This window comes from Silurus meridionalis, chromosome 9 (genome assembly GCF_014805685.1).
Source record: "Silurus meridionalis isolate SWU-2019-XX chromosome 9, ASM1480568v1, whole genome shotgun sequence".
Taxonomy (NCBI): domain Eukaryota; kingdom Metazoa; phylum Chordata; class Actinopteri; order Siluriformes; family Siluridae; genus Silurus; species Silurus meridionalis.
Window position 1 is genome coordinate 19,116,445 of NC_060892.1, and position 20,816 is coordinate 19,137,260.

General features: G+C 36.5%; 1 protein-coding gene across 1 annotated transcript; it reads right to left on the bottom strand.

Annotated features, from left to right (window-relative positions):
- Window positions 1–861: 861 nt before the first annotated feature.
- Window positions 862–19,455, bottom strand: pik3ca (phosphatidylinositol-4,5-bisphosphate 3-kinase, catalytic subunit alpha). The gene is made up of 22 exons (XM_046857818.1): window positions 19,101–19,455; window positions 18,044–18,139; window positions 15,510–15,928; window positions 14,777–14,986; window positions 13,481–13,731; window positions 11,691–11,936; window positions 10,308–10,393; window positions 9,145–9,250; window positions 8,760–8,912; window positions 8,432–8,566; window positions 8,162–8,286; window positions 7,957–8,038; window positions 6,994–7,158; window positions 6,724–6,827; window positions 6,016–6,187; window positions 5,801–5,907; window positions 5,598–5,719; window positions 5,432–5,510; window positions 5,166–5,336; window positions 4,939–5,056; window positions 4,711–4,865; window positions 862–4,183 (listed from the first exon to the last, which is right to left on the bottom strand). Exons 3-22 carry the CDS (start codon window positions 15,859–15,861, stop codon window positions 3,913–3,915), a joined length of 3,210 nt encoding a protein of 1,069 aa, XP_046713774.1. The 5' UTR covers window positions 15,862–15,928; window positions 18,044–18,139; window positions 19,101–19,455; the 3' UTR covers window positions 862–3,912.
- Between the last annotated feature and the right edge of the window lie 1,361 nt (window positions 19,456–20,816).

Here is a 20,816-nt window from a genome sequence, read left to right on the forward strand (position 1 = left end):
TACTTAAAAAACACTGTAATAGTGATGTCATAGTGACACAAGTTAAGGCAATCTGTTCAAAAGTAAATTAAACTATTTATTTGCCAAACATTGAACTGTAGGTCGTTGTAATCCCTCGTTAACAGAGGGATTATAATACATTTTGTTCATAGAGAAGCATTAAAAGGCAACAGTAATAAAATGGTCCATCCCTATGAATTTTGGAATTATAAAAAAAATAAATTATAATTACTATAATAAAAAATAAAAAAATACTAATTTGAAAAAAGAACAAAAATATTTGGCACAAGAAACATTTCTTGAAATAGGTTTATTTTTACATAGTCACATTACACTCAAAATATTGGGGATAGAAAGCAACCTTGAAACTGAGGTGCACAATGAAACAGAAAATAAATGAGAACGAGGCTGTGTCATTGTTAGCAGTTATAGATGGTTACTATAGGGTGCAGTCTTAGGCCACATATTTTGATATCTACATATTATGAACAAAAATAATAGGGCTTTAACTTGAATCTCATGCAGGATGGCTGTATGGAACATTATTTGGCCCACTAGGTAGTGTTTTCAAAAATAATTACAGATGAAAAAACAGAAAAATAATTTATTTATTTTGCATATATATATATATATATATATATATATATATATATATATATATATATATATATATAAAGTAGGGAAACATTAAGAAGAATGATATAGAAATGTAACCACTCAAAAACATTTTAAGAATAGCAGACAAATAGTTTTGACCTTCCTTTAGTACATGTTTATACAATTAGATCCATCTTTCTTTTTTTTTTGCCACATTTTACATAGTGAAATATTTTCCTTAGGATTTAAAAATGGCAAACTTACTTTTACAAGAGTTTCTCCAGCAGAGCCTCTTACAACCCAACTTTGTTTTTGACATTCAACATCGGTATGAAATTGCCTATGCAAGCGAACCTTCAGTGCTACACCACAACAACAGATTTGCACTCAACACGAGGATGGTTCAGAGCAATGATATTCAAGTACATTTGAAACTGAAATATGATTTTTTTTTCCATTGTAATTTATATAAATGATGCCAAGAATCCAGCATCTCGGTTTTCCTAGTTGGTGGAAAAAAATGAAAATACAAAGCATTTGCACATGTAATTTTAAACATTTTAAAATGGGCTTTTAAATGGGTCCAGCCCATCTGTAACCTGTACAGACACAAAAAAAATTTGTGACATGCACTAAATGGCTTCTAAAGGGCTAAAACAAGGCTGCTTACAAGGACTAACTGCTAATTAATTTGAACTGTTTCAGGCAGTAGAGGAGTACAATTGGTAATGCTGCTAAAGACATGCAGTTGAAAATGTTCTGTCCTTTGGGACTGAATTGGCTGTAAAGAATTGAGGGGAAGAAAATGACAATGAAGTGCAAAAGCCACCTGCATACATCAGTTGCTGTTTGCATACCTGTTCATTAGTTTACTGCATATGAGAATCACAATGACATTTAAAGATCTGAAGCCTCAAATTCAACAGATAAATGAATCTGAAAACTGGAATACCACAATGCCATCATACTTCAGGATACGTATTATAAATTAGATTGATGCGATAAAGATGCCCTTCCTATTCTGTGCATTAATACATTTCGGTGCACAACAGAATTGTACACATTTTCTTTACAGAATGTAGGAAGAAATAAAAACACAAGGGTTGCATTTAGCAAAAAGGCAGATTGATTGGCCTCATCTCAAATTTGATAGATAGAAACTTCTCATGTTAATATTAAACTTCTGTGAGTTTAAAAAAAAAAAAAAAAAAAAAAGTCCTTCAGACTACGATATAGCTCCATCTTCATTAAATTATTGAGATGTCCTGGGAACAAGGACTGTCCTTTTTAATGCTTCAGGTGCTTAAGCAGGTAAGCAACATACCATATGTAGAACTTTGGCTTGAATTAACAGATTTTTAAGAAAAAACATACAGAATCTTCCATTAAGGTATGAACTTTCGAAAAAATTATAAAGCGCAAGCTATTTGTCCCACCAGCAGACACACATCCATACAGATAGCACGATTGCACCTCATTTATAATCTTTACACTTTCACAGCTTTAAATGCGAAAACACAACAGGCTTTCTCCATAACCACAGAGGTTGGATTAATAGGCTGTGATCATTGTGTCAAGTCATTGTGGTTCAAATACAAATGTAAACCCAAAGTAAATTTACTGTGGACGTATACAATATTTAGATTTAGAGGTCACTTGGTTTGGCTTGAATGGTTGGAGCTCTCTTTTTTTACTGTCATGCAAAATCATTTTTTTGACATGATTGTTAACTGGATCACTTTCTCTCTTACTCAACAACTTCTATTCACATAGCCAAAGCTGCCCTGGTGAAATGCTAATAAAACAGCTTTGATAGATTATGTATGGGATCTGCCAAAGTTACTTGTTTTTTTTAAATAAAGTTTAAAGCTTATGAATTTTTAGAACCCCCAGAAGTAAACTGCATATCGCACACCTGACAGATCCTCATCACGTCTGACAGTGTACCGCACAAAACCAATATGGAGGAGAAATTAGAAGCATCAAAAGGCATATATACAATACAAAGATGTACTACTGTAGAGTGTAGTTTTTAGTGTAAATGATAACATCATCGGCTGAACCATTCTCAGCGTTCGAAACCATTTTAGCATTAAACATCCATTTCGTCCAGAGATTCTTCCCTTTCTATACAGTGGAATCTATTTAGCACCATTCTTCATTTCTTATAGAAGCTAACAGTTGTTACCAGACACAATGAAAGTAAGGACAAATGCAGACAATATATGAACCTTTCTGGTTAACTTTAGCAGAAAATAGAGCAACTCTTCTGAGGATAAAGTGTTCACAAACCTGGTTTTACTAAGCACCAAGTTAGCCTCTACTGCCGCATGCAGTACACATGAGAGACAACTGTGCATTTAGCCACCAAGCTTTAAGTTCCATTAAGGCTTTAACTTAAACTCTCTTGCTTTCACCCGTGTTGGTCTAAAAAGGTTTGCGGGAGGAATTTACACGGAAGAATATTTGAAATATTTATTCTATGTTGAGTCTGAATACGTTCACCGTGTAGGCTTTGGATGTTTCTTTTCGGTTAGTGTTTCATTGGCTCCAGTTGTGGGTGCAACAAGGTTAAATATTCCTCCTCTAAATTCATAATCAGGGCAAAATAAATTAAAGCTCCTATCTAAACTCATATTCGCTCAGCATTAACGTAAGGTAGTAAAGGAGATGGAGAAGCATTAAAAACCTTTGTAGTGATCAAAGGGCAACAGTTTCCAAGAGCCAATGGATTTTTTTTTGCAAGCTATCAGGAAATGCCAACTCCTCTACATTTGCTACAGAAACCATCCTTCAGGACGGAGACCAAACGACAACATTTCGACCGTTTCATCTATGAGTTCCTCAGAGGTTCCATGCATATTTAAAGGCATTTGTACTTGGAGGAAGACATGAGTAATCCGAAGAGTGCCCTAAACGTAAAAAAAAAAAAAAAAAAAAACACTTCCCGTGGACTTTTTTCTCAAAAGAAAACTTGAAATCAAATAAAAATCATCATGGTCTCTCCAGGAAAAGAGCAGCAAGAACAAAAAAAAAAAAAAAAAAGGAAAACATCAGTACAAAACTACAGGCAATAATGTACAACCATTCTGGACAAAGATTAGGGTTAGTATTCTTCTGTATGGATGCCAAAAGGAGACTGAAACAAAAGAAAAATATTTTGGATTGTTTAGTGCTCTGAAGGTCAGTTGGGGCACATTTTACCCCACTTTGAGGTCTGGCTGCCAGGTTTCTACCAGCAAAGTTAGGCCAGTAGATTCTGGGCATGAGGTCCTAGCTCAAGCACCTTTCATATGGGCTCAGTCCTACTCGGGCTCAGTTCTGGGCATGGTGTCGAATGGTGTGGAAGATCCAGTCCATCTTTGTGGTCCATCCACCATGATGAGCATCGTTCATCTGCTTCATAAAGTAGTCCAAAGCCTCCTGCTCAGTCTTATCTAGTGCCAGAGTCTTGCGGATGTAGGCAATGTCGTCAAACGACTGCAACTCCGGCATACCGGAACCCAGCATCATCGAGAACAGGTTGATAAAGAGGTTTGCATGCTGTCGGATAGCCAGGTATGCTTTGTAGCACATCTCCTGAAACCTGTTGGGGGCAGTGACAATAAGTAAAATGGAATTGCTGAAAATGGATGTACAAATACACAAATACAGCTACATTAATACTGATGGAAAAAAGTGGGTAAATCTGTGTACCAAATACCAAAATATGGTTTAAGGCAACACCAGATTAAACATTTTAAGAAACATGAGAAGAAATGTCAGAAACCTATGACTATTACTAAGTGAGCAACCAAGATTTTTATTTTTTATTCGAGATGGTTATTGTTGCTTTGCGAATTAAACTAGATCTAAAGCAAAAAAATGTTTCTTATAATAATGTACATGCTCATCTACTGCAGAGGCACCCAACTTATAAACATTACATTAGAAAAATGATTTGAACAAATTATACAAAAGATCCAATGCTCCTAGTCCTCAATCTTTTCAGACATCATATTTGGGGCCTTAAACTTTGGGTTTCTGAGATGAAAGCAAAAATGATTGTATGTTTTAAACCTACAGAAGCAGCTCAAATGAGTATGGCTGCTAATAAAAACCTCAAAAACATACCTCTCAAACTCTCTGGTTTTAGTGCATTCTTGAGTTCCTCCTTTACTAATCACGATCAAGAAGTCTTGAGTTAAGACGAATGGCACTCGTTCTCTCTTGTACCCAAACTTCTTCTTTTTATGATCCAGAAAATGGCCAAAATCTATGTGAAACAGCTAAACAACACCGAAATCATCAATAGCCATGTATAACAATATTTAAAAACAGGAGAAACCTCTAGAAACCTACCTGCCCATCGTCCTTTACCATGATGTTACTATTGTGTCGGTCACCAATGCCAAGAATAAAAGTGGCCACACAATAACCGGCACAGGATCGTGTGAACAGGTCAACGGCCATATCATACCTACAGTGGTACATGTTTAAAAATGTTGTAACTATGCAATATTAAAACAAATATAACTCGATGTTGATCACGGCCATAAAAAAAAAAAAAAAAAAAAAAAAGCTCTCACGTCTCGCCCCTGTTCTTGTCCTTCAGCCACTGGTGCAGTGTTGAACTGTTGAACTGCAATGCTCCTTTGAGGCCTCCTTTACACTGGATTTGCATGATGGTATGAGAACTTCTCACAACCTCAATAAGGCCAACACAGTCTCCAATGGAAAGACAACCATAGGGCAGCATTCTGTAAAGATATGTCCAAGTTAAAAATAATACACACATACAAAAATTCAGTCACTTTTCTTGGTGAACAATAGTTAAAGTTGAAAGCAAACGCACCTGAGGTCTAAACCTTGGTTCTGCCAGATGTTTTCCATTATTTTAATAATTTGAAGTGTCAGCATATCTTGCCTCAGGTCTAAAAAGTTTACAAATAAGGTTCAAGTTAATAAAAAATATATATATATAAAAAAAAAAAACCTTTCAGTAAAGAGGGGTGACTGACCATCTCCATTCTTAAAGATGATCTCATTGTTCTGGAAGAGCAGCTCTGACATGATATCAGGGTTTTCCCAGTTAAGCCACAGGGGCCTCTTTGCTGATGACATTATTCTGCATTCTTCAAGGCTAACACAAATAAAATGAGAATTAATAACAGAGAAAAGGTTTTGGAATTTATGTGAAACTGCTAGTATTTAGCTGGCTTACCGCAGGTTGCCTAGCTGGTGTGCTGGATTCAAAGGAGAGGTGAAGTTCTGGAGGGCATCCATATAATCTGGCCGCCTCATTTGCTCAACCAGAAACTTCATTTGCACCTAAAGATGCATAAACATTTAGTTCAGCTAGATGAAGGTTTATAACCCAGACAGTTTACCAGGAACATAGCATTTAGCAGCATAATTCAATCAGGGAACACACTTTACCTTCTGAGTCTCATCCTTTTTCTCCTGCTTAAGTATGTCTGTAAGGTTGATTAGTTTCTCCATGGCCTCCACCTGTCTGCCCAAATGCTTCAGATACATACCACAGGCACGACAGTATGACTCCAGCAGCAGGCCAAAACGCTGACTCACTGTTTTGTTGTGCATCTCTGACCTGAAACATAGACAGTTAGTTAGCAAGAAAAAATATGGTCCATTTAATTATGTATTGGAAAGAAATGGGAAAAAAAAAAAAAAAAAAAAAGAAAAGTTTGCCCTTGACGCATTACTATTCTTAATTACAGTAAATGTGAACAATTACTTAAGACAAACTGTCAAAAGCACTGAAAACAGCTGAAATTCAAGACTATAGAAACAGAGCTGAGCTTATTATCAAGCTGTTTAAAGATCAGAAGCTGGATCAAGGGTGATGTACAAGCAGCTGAACATTCAACCTGAATTGAGTTTGCCAAAACAAGTCAAAAGAGTTGGAGTAGGCAATGTGATTACAGATGCAAAATTCTGCAAGACTGACCATATGGCACGGTAAACAAATATTTACACATAATGTAAACATAACATTTTCTCAAGGATCTAAATAACCTTTTGCAAACATATTAGTCATAGAGGTCTAAACATACCACTTTGCTTAGGAGGGAAAACATGCCTATACATAATCAACATCCTGTTCTGAAAGAACGTGTCACTTACTTCAAATGCCAAAAAAAGAAATGTCCAATTCTCTGGTTGGTCAGGGCTCGCTTCAGCAGAAACCGCACCAAGGGGTTATCAAGATACTGCTCATACTTCAAAACCTGTCCAGACACACACATTACATGTGAAACCCTTGTCGTTTATTGTTCAGTATGGACTAGAATGAGAATAACAACTGAGAATAATGTTATGACAATTCATGGTATTATTTACATTAATCAATTCAATTCATTACAGATTGGATTCAGTATTTAAAATGAATCTTACCTGGACCAGCTGAATAAGGTACTGGGAGAGTTTATCATCAGACAAATATTTCTCAAGGCACCGTACTGCAAAGTCTCGTATCATTGGATCTGGATAGTTGCAGTCAAGTAACTCCATAGCTTGTTCTGGTCTAATTTCAGGCCAGTCTTTAAGAAGACAATACATCTGGGAGAGAGAGAGGGAAAGAAGGAAAAATATAAAGGTTAAAAGAAAAAGCATAAATGTCTGTTGCTTACACCACACGATATTCTATATCATTACTCATCTAAGTGCCTAATACATGGCACTCATGGATCAGAATTACAATGACAGGACTAAACACGGAGAAAGAAAAAAAATCTAAACATTTCAGGACTACGGTATTATCCAAGATTGTAAATGAAACATTTACTTACTTTCATTTAACAATAACACAATAACAATAGCACATGTGTTGCCTAAAAAATAAGATTTTTAAGCAACACGTGCAATAACAATAATTTAAAACTGTGCAATATGTTTAATAGCGTAACTACTTCTAGTTTTTTTTTCTTTTGTATTTATACATTGTGTATATACTATATTATGTTTCTTTTTTTTTTATTTATTTTACATATTTCTTTTCTCTTATCTCTTGAAACCAATGCTACTAAAACACCAAACATACAACTTGAATAAAAGAAAAAAAAAAAATCATGACTCTTTAAACTATAGGCTGATATGAATATTATGTAAAATATAGTGCTTAGATTTTGATGAACCAGAAATATATCCGTGTACAATTATAAATCCATGTCATTAAAAACATTCTGCATTCCAGATACAAGTTACGTAAAACTCCAAATAGGTTTATTTTAGTGAATTAAGTTTTAGTGAATAAGAATTAGTGCATTATTTCTAAGTTGTGTACATGTATATTACTAGCCTAGCACACTATTTGTAAAGACTATTTTGTCTATAGTTTCCTTAGAATTTCTCATCAACCTGAGCAGCTTCATCTCTGGAGTTCCACTTTACAGCTAGAAGAATCTTAGGAAGGATCTCTGGTATACTTTGACAATACTGCCTGAAAAACAGAACACAAAAATAAAAATAACAGGACTTTAAGAGGTTTTCAGAGACCAGCACTAACAGATTTCACAGTAATAACAGTACTGTAGAAGAGATGCTGTGGAGGATGTTGGAGTACCTTTGCCTCCACAGGAAGTCCTTTTCCTGCTCAGTGATCTCAGAGAGAGGGTCTCTGTTTGCTACTTGCCGCAGCTGCTCGATGTCAGTATCCATTATGTGGTGGTCCCGAGCCTGTCTGCTGCTCTGTAGAGAAATATTGTTAAAAGAGATATACATACACACAGACTTATATATACACACACACATATATACACACATATACATACAAACATACATACAGGAAATGCTGCTATAATTAAGTAAGCAGGATGCTTGTGTGGAAGCTTACCTGCCCACATTGAAAATAATTGTAGCCCATCTCTCTAGACATGATCTTATTAGCATGATCCTCTATTGTGGCCATGTCAGGAAACTTCACAGGACAGCTGAAGTAGTCAAACTCTAACTCCAGACATGGGGTTTCCTAATCAACAGAGCATGGAAACTGTGTTTAAAAGAAGTTTTTTTAACACTGCTTTAACACTTTTTTTACACTATTAAAATAAACAGCCATCACTAATAGTTCAAAATATGCAAGCAATGTTTCAACATTACATAGTAGCAGACTGCTTATGGTTCCAATCCCTGTATCAAATATGGCTGCATTGAACTGACACCTTGTTGGGGTTGGACCCCGTGACACCGATGGGGTTTAGGAGATCCTCTAGACCATGTGGCACTGGCCACAGGTTTAGTGCCATTTTCCCAGAGACCAGTGTATGTGTGTAGTCAAAGAGGTTTACGTTTCCCCAAGCCAGCGGACAGTGTTCCTGAGACATAGGGAGAAAGGCATCTCTGTTAGCTCACTGTTATCTCACTGTTAGCTCACCACTTAACTACAATAAACTTAAACTTGTGTGCAGTGACAAAATATATTCAATCAAATAAACAGTTAATAGTAAGTCAGCTTTAAATTTTTGAACGCTCTCATGGCCTGTCCCTCTCTTCCTGTCTCTGTAGGGTCTAAATAAAAAAAGTAAAGCATGTGAACTGTGGTAGCACCTCTTTTGCTCCCTTCCTCCCCTTTACAGAGCAGATGGACAGACAAAGACGAGCAGCTCGGGGAATGTCATGGATGTACATGTCATACATAAGCCACTCGTTCCACCTAAGAGAAAAGTAGAGAGACATTTAGGGCTAAAAGATAAATAACTCAAATAATTTGAATACAAAAAACGAACAAGGGAAATTATTTTCCTAGATACTTCGCTTAGTCCATTTAACTACACATGCAGCACTGTGTTCCCCCACGGACCATTATTACTGACACACCACCCGCAAAATTGTGCGCTCTGGACAGGGAACACAGAAGACGCTGCAGGATGAAAAATGGAGGAACGGGGCGGAAACACACAAAGGCGTGAGAAAAAGATTCATATGGAAGCTCATTTCCACCACATTAAAAAAAGTTTGCTTAATTCCGACTTTTTTTTCTCTTAATTCCAACTTTATTTCTCACACCTGAAATTGAAATGGGCTACAATTAATAGAATTGTGTGGTATCAAACGAAGTGTCTGAACACTGGAGAGACAATCAGCTTTGCAGAAGACGAATCAAGACAGATGAAGCAGTGGTGGTCTCGTTCATACACCAACAGTCTCAAACTTCAGAAATGTTGGATGTTTTTAAGAAGAAGAACAGGTCGGAATTGCGAGGAGAAAAAGTCGAAATTAGGCAAACTTTTTTTTTTTTTTTTTTTTATGTGGCGCAAACAGGCTTCCATAGATTCAGGCCAAAGCAAACCACAGAAAGCTTCTATCAGACTTAAAAAAAAAAAGCTTCTATCAGACGTTTTAAGAGTAATCTGAAATGTATTTTTATTCATACATTTGTATTTGCATTTTGATGTAATACTGCCATTAAATGCAGTAAATAGGTTTAGTTTTCACAGGTATTATTGTATGCAATTCCAGCAATAAAATGTTAATTAAAAAAAAAAAATCTAACAAATTACTTGATCATTTTAAGAGACAGGTCTTATTTTCTTGTGTCTATTTCGTATTGCTCTTTAATAAAGAATAAGCACTTCTTATCTGATTACTCGATGGAATAATCAATAGCTACAGCCCTAGAGACATTAAAATGCAAATACCACATAAGTTCTATACTACCAGAGAACATGCTTGTGGTTTTTGTATGCAGTAAAAATTTGTTTGTGCAATACCTTGGATTTGAACATGGCACACGTTGTGTGTTGACATTGTCACATAACTGCTCTCCTCCATGGTAGATCCCAGTTCTGACATAAATCTATAACCCAATACAAAACAGTTTAGGATGGTTTTAACATAAAGAGAACAATGTACACAAAGGTAATGCTTGACCAACATGTATAGTGCTGTTGTGTCAGTGCGCCAGAGTCCCTGATTTGTTTGCATCTACGTTTTTTTTTTTTTTTTGCACATTTGACCAGGTTCTAAACAACTTCCAAATAAATAAATTAATTAAAATAAAAAACCTTCTGTTCTGTGCCTATGCTAAACTACATGTGTGGACTGTGTCCTGCAATAGACTGAAGTCTCATCTATTCCCATCTCCTTGTCTATTCCAAGCTCTACACAAGTTTTCAGATTTTCCCCTAACCAAGACAAAACTATTACAAAAGATGGATAGGACACTTTTAATCTTGATTTCACTGCTTTTCTATAGTTCCTTATCCAGCAACTGCATGATCAGACAGATTCTACTCCAAGTGAGGCACAAATTACACAATAAACCTTAAAATAATGAATGACTGAGTTACAGAAATGTACAGAATTTACAGTGGAGCTGTTGCATTCATTATGTAATAAGTCTCACCGTTTTTTGAAAGACACATACATGTTCATATAGAAGAAAAAAAATAGGTAATTGAATGGTATGAAGATTTATTTCAAACAAATATTTAAAAAGTTCAACTTTATTTTCTTTTTATTTTAAATCCTCCCTTGGCATGGACAACAGCATCTGGACAGTTTGTCTCTCCAAACATTCAATAAAAATCCAAAAACAAAGTTGTTCTTCACTAGGTGGATATTTGTTTCTGACCTTGAGATCCATTTCTTCCCAAAGCAGTTCAATAGGTCAGGTGACTGGACAGGCCATTCCTTGATATAAAAAACTCCGGTCAACTGTCTGCTCTCTCTAAAAAACTCGTACTTAACTTAGACATAAGTTTCACTTCATTGTCTTGTTGTATGGTGAAGTTGGTTCCAATTAACTGCAGTCCAGATGGAATTACGTAATGTTGAAATATGGAATGGTAGCCATGTTGCTTCAGTATTCCTTTCAATCAGTATTAGTCTCCAACCAACCTCCCTTGCTTTAAAACAACCTCAAACTATCAAGCTTCTACCTCAGCGTTTGACTGGGGGTGTGAGGCATTTCTCCTGTTCTCAAGTTCTTCTCTTAGAGGCTAAAAATATCAAATTTAGACTCATCTGTGAACATGTATGTGACTCAGAAACAAGAAAGACATGACTGATTTGATAACATGTGTGTTATATCTGTGTAATAAATGTTGTAAAATTGTAATTATTATCTAAAATAACGTTGGTTCTGTAAGCACCTTATCAATGTCCCGGATGTTCACGTTGACGTATGTTGCACAGAGCACACGTATCCTCAGGTTGCTGTTGATGGTCCACAGGGATTTGCTCGAGGTGTCCCCGTTCATGTATGGTGTGGCTGTGGAGATGCGGCGTGAGTAAGACGGCATGGTGAATGTGTCCATGGGCAGCTGAGAGTATAAGCTATCCTTTGACATCAGCATTAAGTTTGGCAATCGGCCCAGCATAATGCAACTCCTCACATACTGGAAGAAAACGAGAGAACGAAAGATTCACTTAGAAACGCAAACTACAAAATCAGATCTTATAGGTAGCAACAGTAATTAATCGTGCTATTTCAGGATCCTAAAACACTATGCTCTGCAGTGCTGTTTGGCAGATGAGATTACTGGAGGACCTTAAACAGTCTTCATCTGTTCTTTACTCCTATGTTCATACGACAAGCTTATTAGTGCTTCATTGCAGGCCTGAGCCTGTGATTTAATACAATAGTTTAGAAATTCAGTTAAATGGAAGTTAAATCAGTATGCCATCGTTTTTTTTTTTTTTTTTACATTGTCATTGCCTTATATCATAATTCATTTAATACCATTGTTATTTTACAGAGCAAAAACCTGGTGAGCCTACAAACTAAAGCTTATCTTGCCAGCTCTTCTGCATAACAGCTAATGGTGCACTCGGTCATATTCGGTCGCATTGTGATTGCCGGCCTAAGAAAATACCCCAACTTCTATTCCTGCTTGTCAACTATGGATGAGCTCCTCAACCCTGACTTCAAATCTAAAACAATGACTATACCGTTTACTATTTTATTTAAAGTTGAAAGAGTTCACTTAGTACAGTTAGATGGCAAAAGACAAATGTAGATTTTCCTCTAATTTTGTAGCTCAAATGCACAAAGGAAGTAAATTCTGAAGTATTTCCAAGTTTCCACCGGAAATGATAGACTTCCAACTACCGAGGCCAATTTGTGCAAAATATACTGAAAATGTTTGGCTAAAATAAAAACACTCAAATACAGCAGCATCTTCAAACCTGTTCAAACCTGTACCTTCTAGGCCAAGTTTACTCAGGCACCCGAACATGGACAGGACAATTTCTTACACAGTAATTAGCACTGCATTGGTCTGCCATCTAGTGGTAGAAATAATGTATATGCGGCCTTAAAATGTATAATAAAAGGTGGAATTTATAAATAGTTTTTCTTTTATTTCAACAGTCAATTATGCATCAGGTTGTTGTTTGCCCATGCCTGAGCTAGACTTTTGCTACAAAATATTAATTGAGGATAATAAAATCATTCAATACTTAAGAGGAAGAAGCAGCAGCAGAACAAATGCATTCGTTTTTAATGGCAACATGGTTTTGAAACAGCTTAGAGTGCTGCAGTTGATAATTAAACAACCCATGGTGAAGAGGAAGATGTACTCATAGGTCAGAGATACTGATTTGGTACAAAAAAAAAAAAAAAAAAAAAAAAAAAAAAAAAGAAAAACTTCAAATGTTCTCATTAAAAAAATTCTTGGAAAATGAAACTGAAATAAATGAAAAGCTGATGTATTGCGGTTAATTCTGATACTGGTATTTTGACAGAACTGACATCACCTCTACACGACAAAAAAAGAAAAGGGAAAAAATTGTCATCTGAGGAAAAAAAAAAGGTTCTGCCTTTGCAGCAGATGGCAATGAAGCTATTGTTCGCAGTGAGAAACGAACTATGAAAATAAGTTGACAGATTTTAAAGCAGTATGCAAAGCAGAGGCAAATGTAACGATTCAGGATTTTGTACCTTATATTGACTGATAGGGTACTTTTCCAGCAGGTACTCGTCACAGCCACACACTTTGAGGATGTACTTGCCCTGGTATTCCTGCACACACATCTTCAGCTGCTCGGGAGACAAAAGCATGCTGCGTGTCTTTTTTCTGATGGCTTCTGCTATCACCTGCTCAGGCACGCAATCATGGTTGATCTTCAACGTGTACTTCTGCTTGTCATTGTTGGGAGACACAATAACCCAGATGACTACGATAATCTGACCTGGATTAAAAAAACAAAACAAGCAACATTGAATAGAATTTAAGAGAATAAACAATACACTAGCAAAATACTTCAACTACTATACTTGTGGCCTATGCATGATTACCACTGATAACTGAAACCTCTGCTTGTACTTAAAAAGCAGCTAATTACTCAACACACTTAGAATGGGAACTGATAGCCATTTTACTAAACTATTTTCAATAGATTTCAAAATACGACAATTAATACTCAACAAAACCACACAAACAAGAATTTCTGAATCAGATTTTTTTCCCCTGAAATGCTCTTTAGCCTTTAGCTAAAATAAGAGGGCTAGCTAATACACTTTAAAATGATGGTTTATTGACTTAATTTCCGTCACGTGGGGGGTTTTGTCAGAAAAGTACATTTTGAGTGACTCCATAAATGGTGTTCATAGAATTCAGAAAAATTATATCTTTTTGCAAGAAAAGTGATTAAGTCGGTTAAAAAACTGAACGCCTCCATTAATCAGGAAGGTTCTGCACTGAAACTGATTGAAGGCATTTAAGAAATGATGAAATGTCACTTTATTGCCTCAGTTCCCATAAAGGAAACACTGTTGTAATAATACGGTTGCTTCATTGTGTGACATTATTTCAAAAGTGAAAATAATGTTAGTTTTGGGCTGTACTCCCACATCGGCTGCTCTCTGGCCAATTAAAAAAAAAAATGAATGTCTCGTATTTTTTGTGTATTTTGTGTCATTTTCTGTTAAATACCACATATCCTTTACAAATCATGAGGCAAATGTAAATGTCAGGAATGTTGAATTAAAAGGAAAATGTGACTCACATTAGTATTTACTGCCCAAACATTTGGATTTGAATTTTCACCTCTTTTAATGGTGCAGAAAAAAATGTTCATGCTCATTACAGAGGCAGTTGATAAAGATTAGGCTGACAAATGTGTGTGTGTGTGTGTGTGTGTGTGTGTGTGTGTGTGTGTGTGTGTGTGTGTGTGTGTGTGTGTGTGTGTGTGTGTGATCAAATCTAATGTAATGGGTAACTCTCATTCCTCTTACCTTTGTCTAATTTGCCAAAAATGTGCCTTGGAAGCTCTGTTGAAGACTCCACATTAGGAGGGTAAACATATAATGCACGACTATGCGGCCCGTTGGCATTTCGGACTTCTACTGAGTCTTTGCAGACGTTAAGTATGTTTCGCCTGAAGTCCTGCACTTCAGGATCTTTCACTAGATCAAACTCACACACGGGCATTCCAATTGCAAAACCTGAAACGAAGAACAAGTTGAGGACTATAAATACAAACCAAAAAAATCATTCATTTAATCAAAAAATAAAACCACACATTCTAAGACATGTTTACATGGGTTAGATGTCGTATATACACAAAGGTAAGTTTAACGTAAAACGGGTGGGTGAAAGAGCCTAAACACAAACATGTTGGTGTGTTAGTGAACAACGTGCGATGTGCTCTTCTGGTATGTGAACACCCTCGGCGTCTTCATTTTTGCTTCCACCTTTTACTATATTGCTTGATACATCCTTTAAAATCTTTGTTGTAAATGAGAACTTTGTATGTGAAATGTTGAACACATTTACACTGTGTGCAACTATAGAACATGAATTCCCATTGAATTAAAAATGGGATAACAAATGATACAAGACTGGCTTGCGAGTTCACTGTTAAATTCACACAATCCACTATCCAGGTGAGCACTTCCATCCTCCCATTTGAAATCCCTGTATAAAATGTAACATCTAAAAGTGAGAAAGGAAAAAAAAAGTTTATACCAATTTCCCGGTTGAGAATTTTCTCCTCTCTGTTGCCCACAGGTTCGATGACTTTTAAGAAAGGCTGAAAGAGCCTGAGATCACAGAGTCTCCTGGTCTCGTCATAAAACTCTTCCCGCTCTGCCTCCTGTGTTACACTGACGAAGATGTATGAAGCTTCCTCTTGCAACAAGTGATGGAGCGGGAACTTCCGTGCTTCCTTAAACAGTTCGTGTTTGACGGTGACAAGTGTGGCCTCACGGAGGCACTCCAGGGTCAGGATCATGCCATTGGGCAGCAGACAATCCACCAAAATCCTGGGGGGCATCAAATGGATGCCCCATAATTCTCCAGAGGATGGCCTTGGAGGCATGGTCTCTAGTTCTCACAATTGTCCAATATCAATAAATAAAATTTAAACTATTCAACTTCTTTATCCCCTGAGGAGAGAAAGAAGAGTTGTACATTTATACATGTCATTGGGCATTTTGTGTTTAATTGCTTTATCTACAGTAGATTTTTGTATTTGCTTCAGTCAATCATTTAGTAAGATATAAAAGATCATGTTTTTCACAGTCCCCCAAAAACAGCTTCCGTTTTGGAGTGCAATATAAATGATGAGGAACATAAAGAACAAAAAAGATCAAATATAAATTAAGCAAAAGGATACTGTGCCTTAGAAACCAGAGGCAGTGTTTATAATTACTGGCACAAGAAAACTGTATAAATGACCGTCAAATAAGTCCAGGATTAAACTTTCACATCCGCTGTCTTATTTATAAAAATATGTAAATTGTACTATAATAATGATTTTTCCAAAAGAGAAGGAATAGATTTGATTTTGTCAAATGTTCTGCCTGGACAATTTTCAAAAAGTTATCTATTGTGTTAGTGCATAATTAATGCATTAATTAAAACAGCTCTAGATGCTACTTAAATATTTAAACCAACACCAAAAAAAACCTACAGTATATGGGATCTTTAAACACCGTGTGCTCATTAAATTTTTTTGAAAAGCTTTAAATATAAATATAAATAATATAATAAATGTGATATACTATGATGCTGCATTACACACTAAGCAGTAAATGGCTGTTCATTATTATACCATTGAGATCTTGACATGTTTAACAGTTGATGCCCCTCAGGTTTGTATTTTGTGAGTAATTTAGGCAGCTTAACTCACATGACTTATATTTTCTTTCTTTAAGAGCAAATTGTATAGTCAGTGTTTGAGTTAACAACTATCTTAATGATTCTAAAGCCAGAATTGTATAAAGAGTACAACTCATTTAGAGTTAAAAGGTTTGTTTACTTCTAATGCTGTGTGAAATTATGCTGATGTGTCCGATTTGCGAAGAATACACCAAGCTGAATATTTAGAAAAGACATGGTTCTTGAGAAAAAGGGTTCAACTAAGTAGTGCGAAAATAGTAACGATAAAATGGACGACAGATATGCAAAAAAAAAAAAATGCAGTGCTTTTCCTTTTTAATTATTATTATTATTTAATTATTGTCTTTAAATATTTTTTATCTAAAAGAAAAATAGTTTGCTACATTTAAAAAGTCCATTCTAATAAATAAAAGAACTTAAACTGTAAAATCACACAATTTTATTTAGAAGTGTTCAAATAGTTTGTAAACTTGCCAGGAGGGGAACGAGATTTTCTTCTCTCCTTTAAGATCCCCCTAGTTCTGATCAATAACCATGAAAACGCCTGTCCGAGCCTGACCAGTCCACACCAAATACATCATCCCTGACCAGCAACCAAAACTCATATTTCAGACAAGTCCTGAATTGGAGCAATCGGATGATCGCACCACGAATGTTACCTACGTCATCGAAAGGGGCGTCATTTCCTTTTACGTTAGAGTCTGCAAATCATCGTTTAGATCTTTACCCAGCTAAGGCTCGTGACAACCGTTCTTGAAGGTCTGACAAACATTCGAGAATCGATGCTCAGACCTGATATGAACAGACAGGTAGCATGTTGAGACAGACATCGAGAACTTACGAATATGTAAATCCTTATTTATTAAGGGATAACAGTGCGGAACAGTACATTGAGAAACAGCAACAGCCCACTCCAGTTTTAAGTGAGTCATCAACGTCCGAGTCACAGCGTTAGTGAATACCTCACTGAGTGCTTCTCACTAACAAAACAACGTGTCATCCGACAGCTTACAGGAAGCAGGTACTATATGACTCACTGAGCAATTAAAAAAATGTAACACTAGGTGATAGGGAAGATATTGCTCCTCAGCATGGAGCCAAGAATATTTGGCACGACCCACAGAAACTCTGGAGATTTGACCCCCCTAAGTGCATCACCTAGTATGACAAACGAATGAAAAAACATAAAAACTATTACATCACTTAGTAAAAATCACATCTGACCACTCAGACTATTCTCGGCTCAAATGAACCAAAGTTTCTCGAACTTGCGCAGCCAATCTGAGCGAGCGGATGTGTGGAAACTGTCTGTCGATGGCAAAAATGGGAACCTGAGATACTTCTTAATACATCAAAACCCAATGACTAATGATTCTTACCATAGAGTAGGTTCAGGGTTGCTTGTACACAGCTATCCTCATGTTGGGAACATCTGTGGACTTGATGATTGACTCCTCAAGTGAATGTGGAGTAGTCTGTAACAATGTGGAGAGAAAAGAAACACGTTTAGAAGAATCAAGCACCCTTTTTATAAACTAAAGCAAATTTTGTTTTTTCCCACTGCGCACGTTGTGTTCTAATGATAAACTCCCACTAATAACAAAGACTACCGCCATCAACAGCCATTCATTAGCACGGCGAAACAACACCCGCTCTTCTGATCTCTCCAGTCAACTTACACTGATGAAAACAGACTTTAAAAACCGATTCTTAAAGAGCAGTGAGCTATTAGAAGTGACTTTTGTATTCACATTTTATACATGAATAACAGGCTAAACGAAATGAGCTAAGCGAACCGGCTGGCCAAGTGAAGTCCCGCGTCATGAAAAACAAAGGAAAGGGATATACACTAAAAAACACATTATACGTTTCGAAATATTTGCATTTGTAGGAAAAGGGTTGTTTTTTCACCTCTCTATACTTTACATTCATTCAATTGAACATACGAATATATATAAAGCTTGTTCGGGCGCATATGAGCTGTAATCTGGGCTTTGCTGGCTGAAGAACCAACCCGACGCCCAAACTGACGAAGAAAGCTAGCAGGCTAATTAGAATGGGAGTGTCCGACCAAAACACGAAAAAACAAATAAAATTCACTAGTATAACTGTGCTATGTCTTTATTCAGACACCTATTAGTCAATAAACACTATAGACATTTAGTTTTTTTTTTACCGTCACTATGTCTTCTCAGATATGCTATACGGTGCGGTTGTAAACATAACGGCTAACCAGAGCCAACAAATCAACTTGCAGGTTAACCAGTAACTATTGAGCCAAAATAGTCCTTATTATGTGAACGATTTTAGAAATCCTTGAATTATTTATTCGTTCGTTGATTACAGCTCCATGGTTTAATCGTGATAGCTTGTTCGCTAAAGAAGCACCGGTGGTTCAAGTGTTGTGAGCATGAGGTTGCGGGAGATCTCGGGCACCGTGTTTGGTGAGTAATCCGCTTTCGGTGCTCCCTCCTCCGGTCACAGATGTAACTCCAGCACGCAGGCGCTGCTGCGGCCTACCCGGCCCGGCCCGATAGGCGCAGGCTCTCCATAGCAACGACAGACAGCTGATCTCGTTTGTCTTCTTCGAGCAGGAAGCGCGCATTACTGTCCGCAGATCGAGTACATGATCTCCTCTACATGATTGTCTTTATCCAGGAATGAAGAAACCCTAACGGTGGAGGTCGTGGACTTCATGGAAATAAGCACGAGAAATGATGAAGAGCAAGTACAGCCAGATCGCTGGATACAGACGCTCACGACGGTAGTGAGTGTGTGTGTGTGTGTGTGTGAGAGAAGGAGAGAGAGAGAGAGAGAGAGAGAGAGAGAGAGAGAGAGAGAGAGAGAGAGGAGAGAGAGAGAGAGGGAGGGAGAGGAGCCGGGCTGGTGTGTGCTGTAAGAACCAGAAAGGAAACCCATCCTAGTCCTGGTGACACCAAATGTTCATTCATTACAGTTCCATCATTTTTTAGTTGTGCTATTCAGTGATGTTCACTCAAATGCAGAACTGTCCATGCAAATTGCAGTCCCAAGCCATTGTAGCATTGTTTTTATTATTATTATCATTATTATTATTATTATTATTATTACAGTACAATCTAAAATAAGATAACCTAAAGATCCATGAAGTTGTGAACTATATAGTTCATAATAGTTCATATATATATATATATATATATATATATATATATATATATATATATATATATATATTCAGGTCATAGTTCTTAAATTGCTCAACAACTTCATGGATCTTTAGTTTTTTTTTATTTTATAATAATCCTCAGCTGCACAGATTAGCCTCCAGTTAAATCAGGTGAATCTAAAAAGATGGAAGCACAGGATCACCGGTCACTTGTACCTAGATTTGCACTGTGTTTATTATTATAAACTGAAAGGAGAAGTGGTGGCTCAATATTAAAGCTTAAGGTTCTGAAGGTTGGGAATCGAATCCCCGGCACTGCCAAGCTGCCACTGCTGTGCCCTTCAGCCACGAGGGTCCTTAAGTCTCTCTGTTCCTGAGGTGCTGTATCGTGGAGGACCCTGCCTTCTGACCTCAGTTTCCTTACAAACCAGGATGTGTGAAGAGAATTTCACTGTGCTGTAATGTACATGTGAGAAGTCAAAGCCTCTTTAAAAACCATCATCATAAACAGTGTAGTATTCTGTATGAATAGTTTGTTTGTTTTATGTCACAATTTATATTAAAATAAATGGATAAGCACTGGATCCTATTTGTTTGTTATTTGATAATACACACACACACACACACACACACACACACACACACACACACACAAAAAAAAATTATATATATATATATATATATATATATATATATATATATATATATATATATATATATATAGTACAGACCAAAAGTTTGGACACACCTTCTCATTCAAAGAGTTTTCTTTATTTTCATGACTATGAAAATTGTAGATTCACACTGAAGGCATCAAAACTATGAATGAACACGTGGAATTATATATGGAATTATATACATAAAAAAGTGTGAAACAACTGAAAAATGTCATATTCTAGGTTCTTCAAAGTAGCCACCTTTTGCTTTGATTACTGCTTTGCACACTCTTGGCATTCTCTTGATGAGCTTCAAGAGGTAGTCACCTGAAATGGTCTTCCAACAGTCTT

Excerpts from the sequence above, each read along its gene's own strand:
- pik3ca (XM_046857818.1), bottom strand. The coding sequence starts at position 15,861 with ATGCCTCCAAGGCCATCCTCTGGAGAATTATGGGGCATCCATTTGATG. Across the intron at positions 14,987-15,509 it reads AATTCTCAACCGGGAAATTG|GTTTTGCAATTGGAATGCCC; the intron begins GTATAAACTTTT and ends TCTTCGTTTCAG. Across the intron at positions 13,732-14,776 it reads TTTTGGCAAATTAGACAAAG|GTCAGATTATCGTAGTCATC; the intron begins GTAAGAGGAATG and ends TTTTTAATCCAG.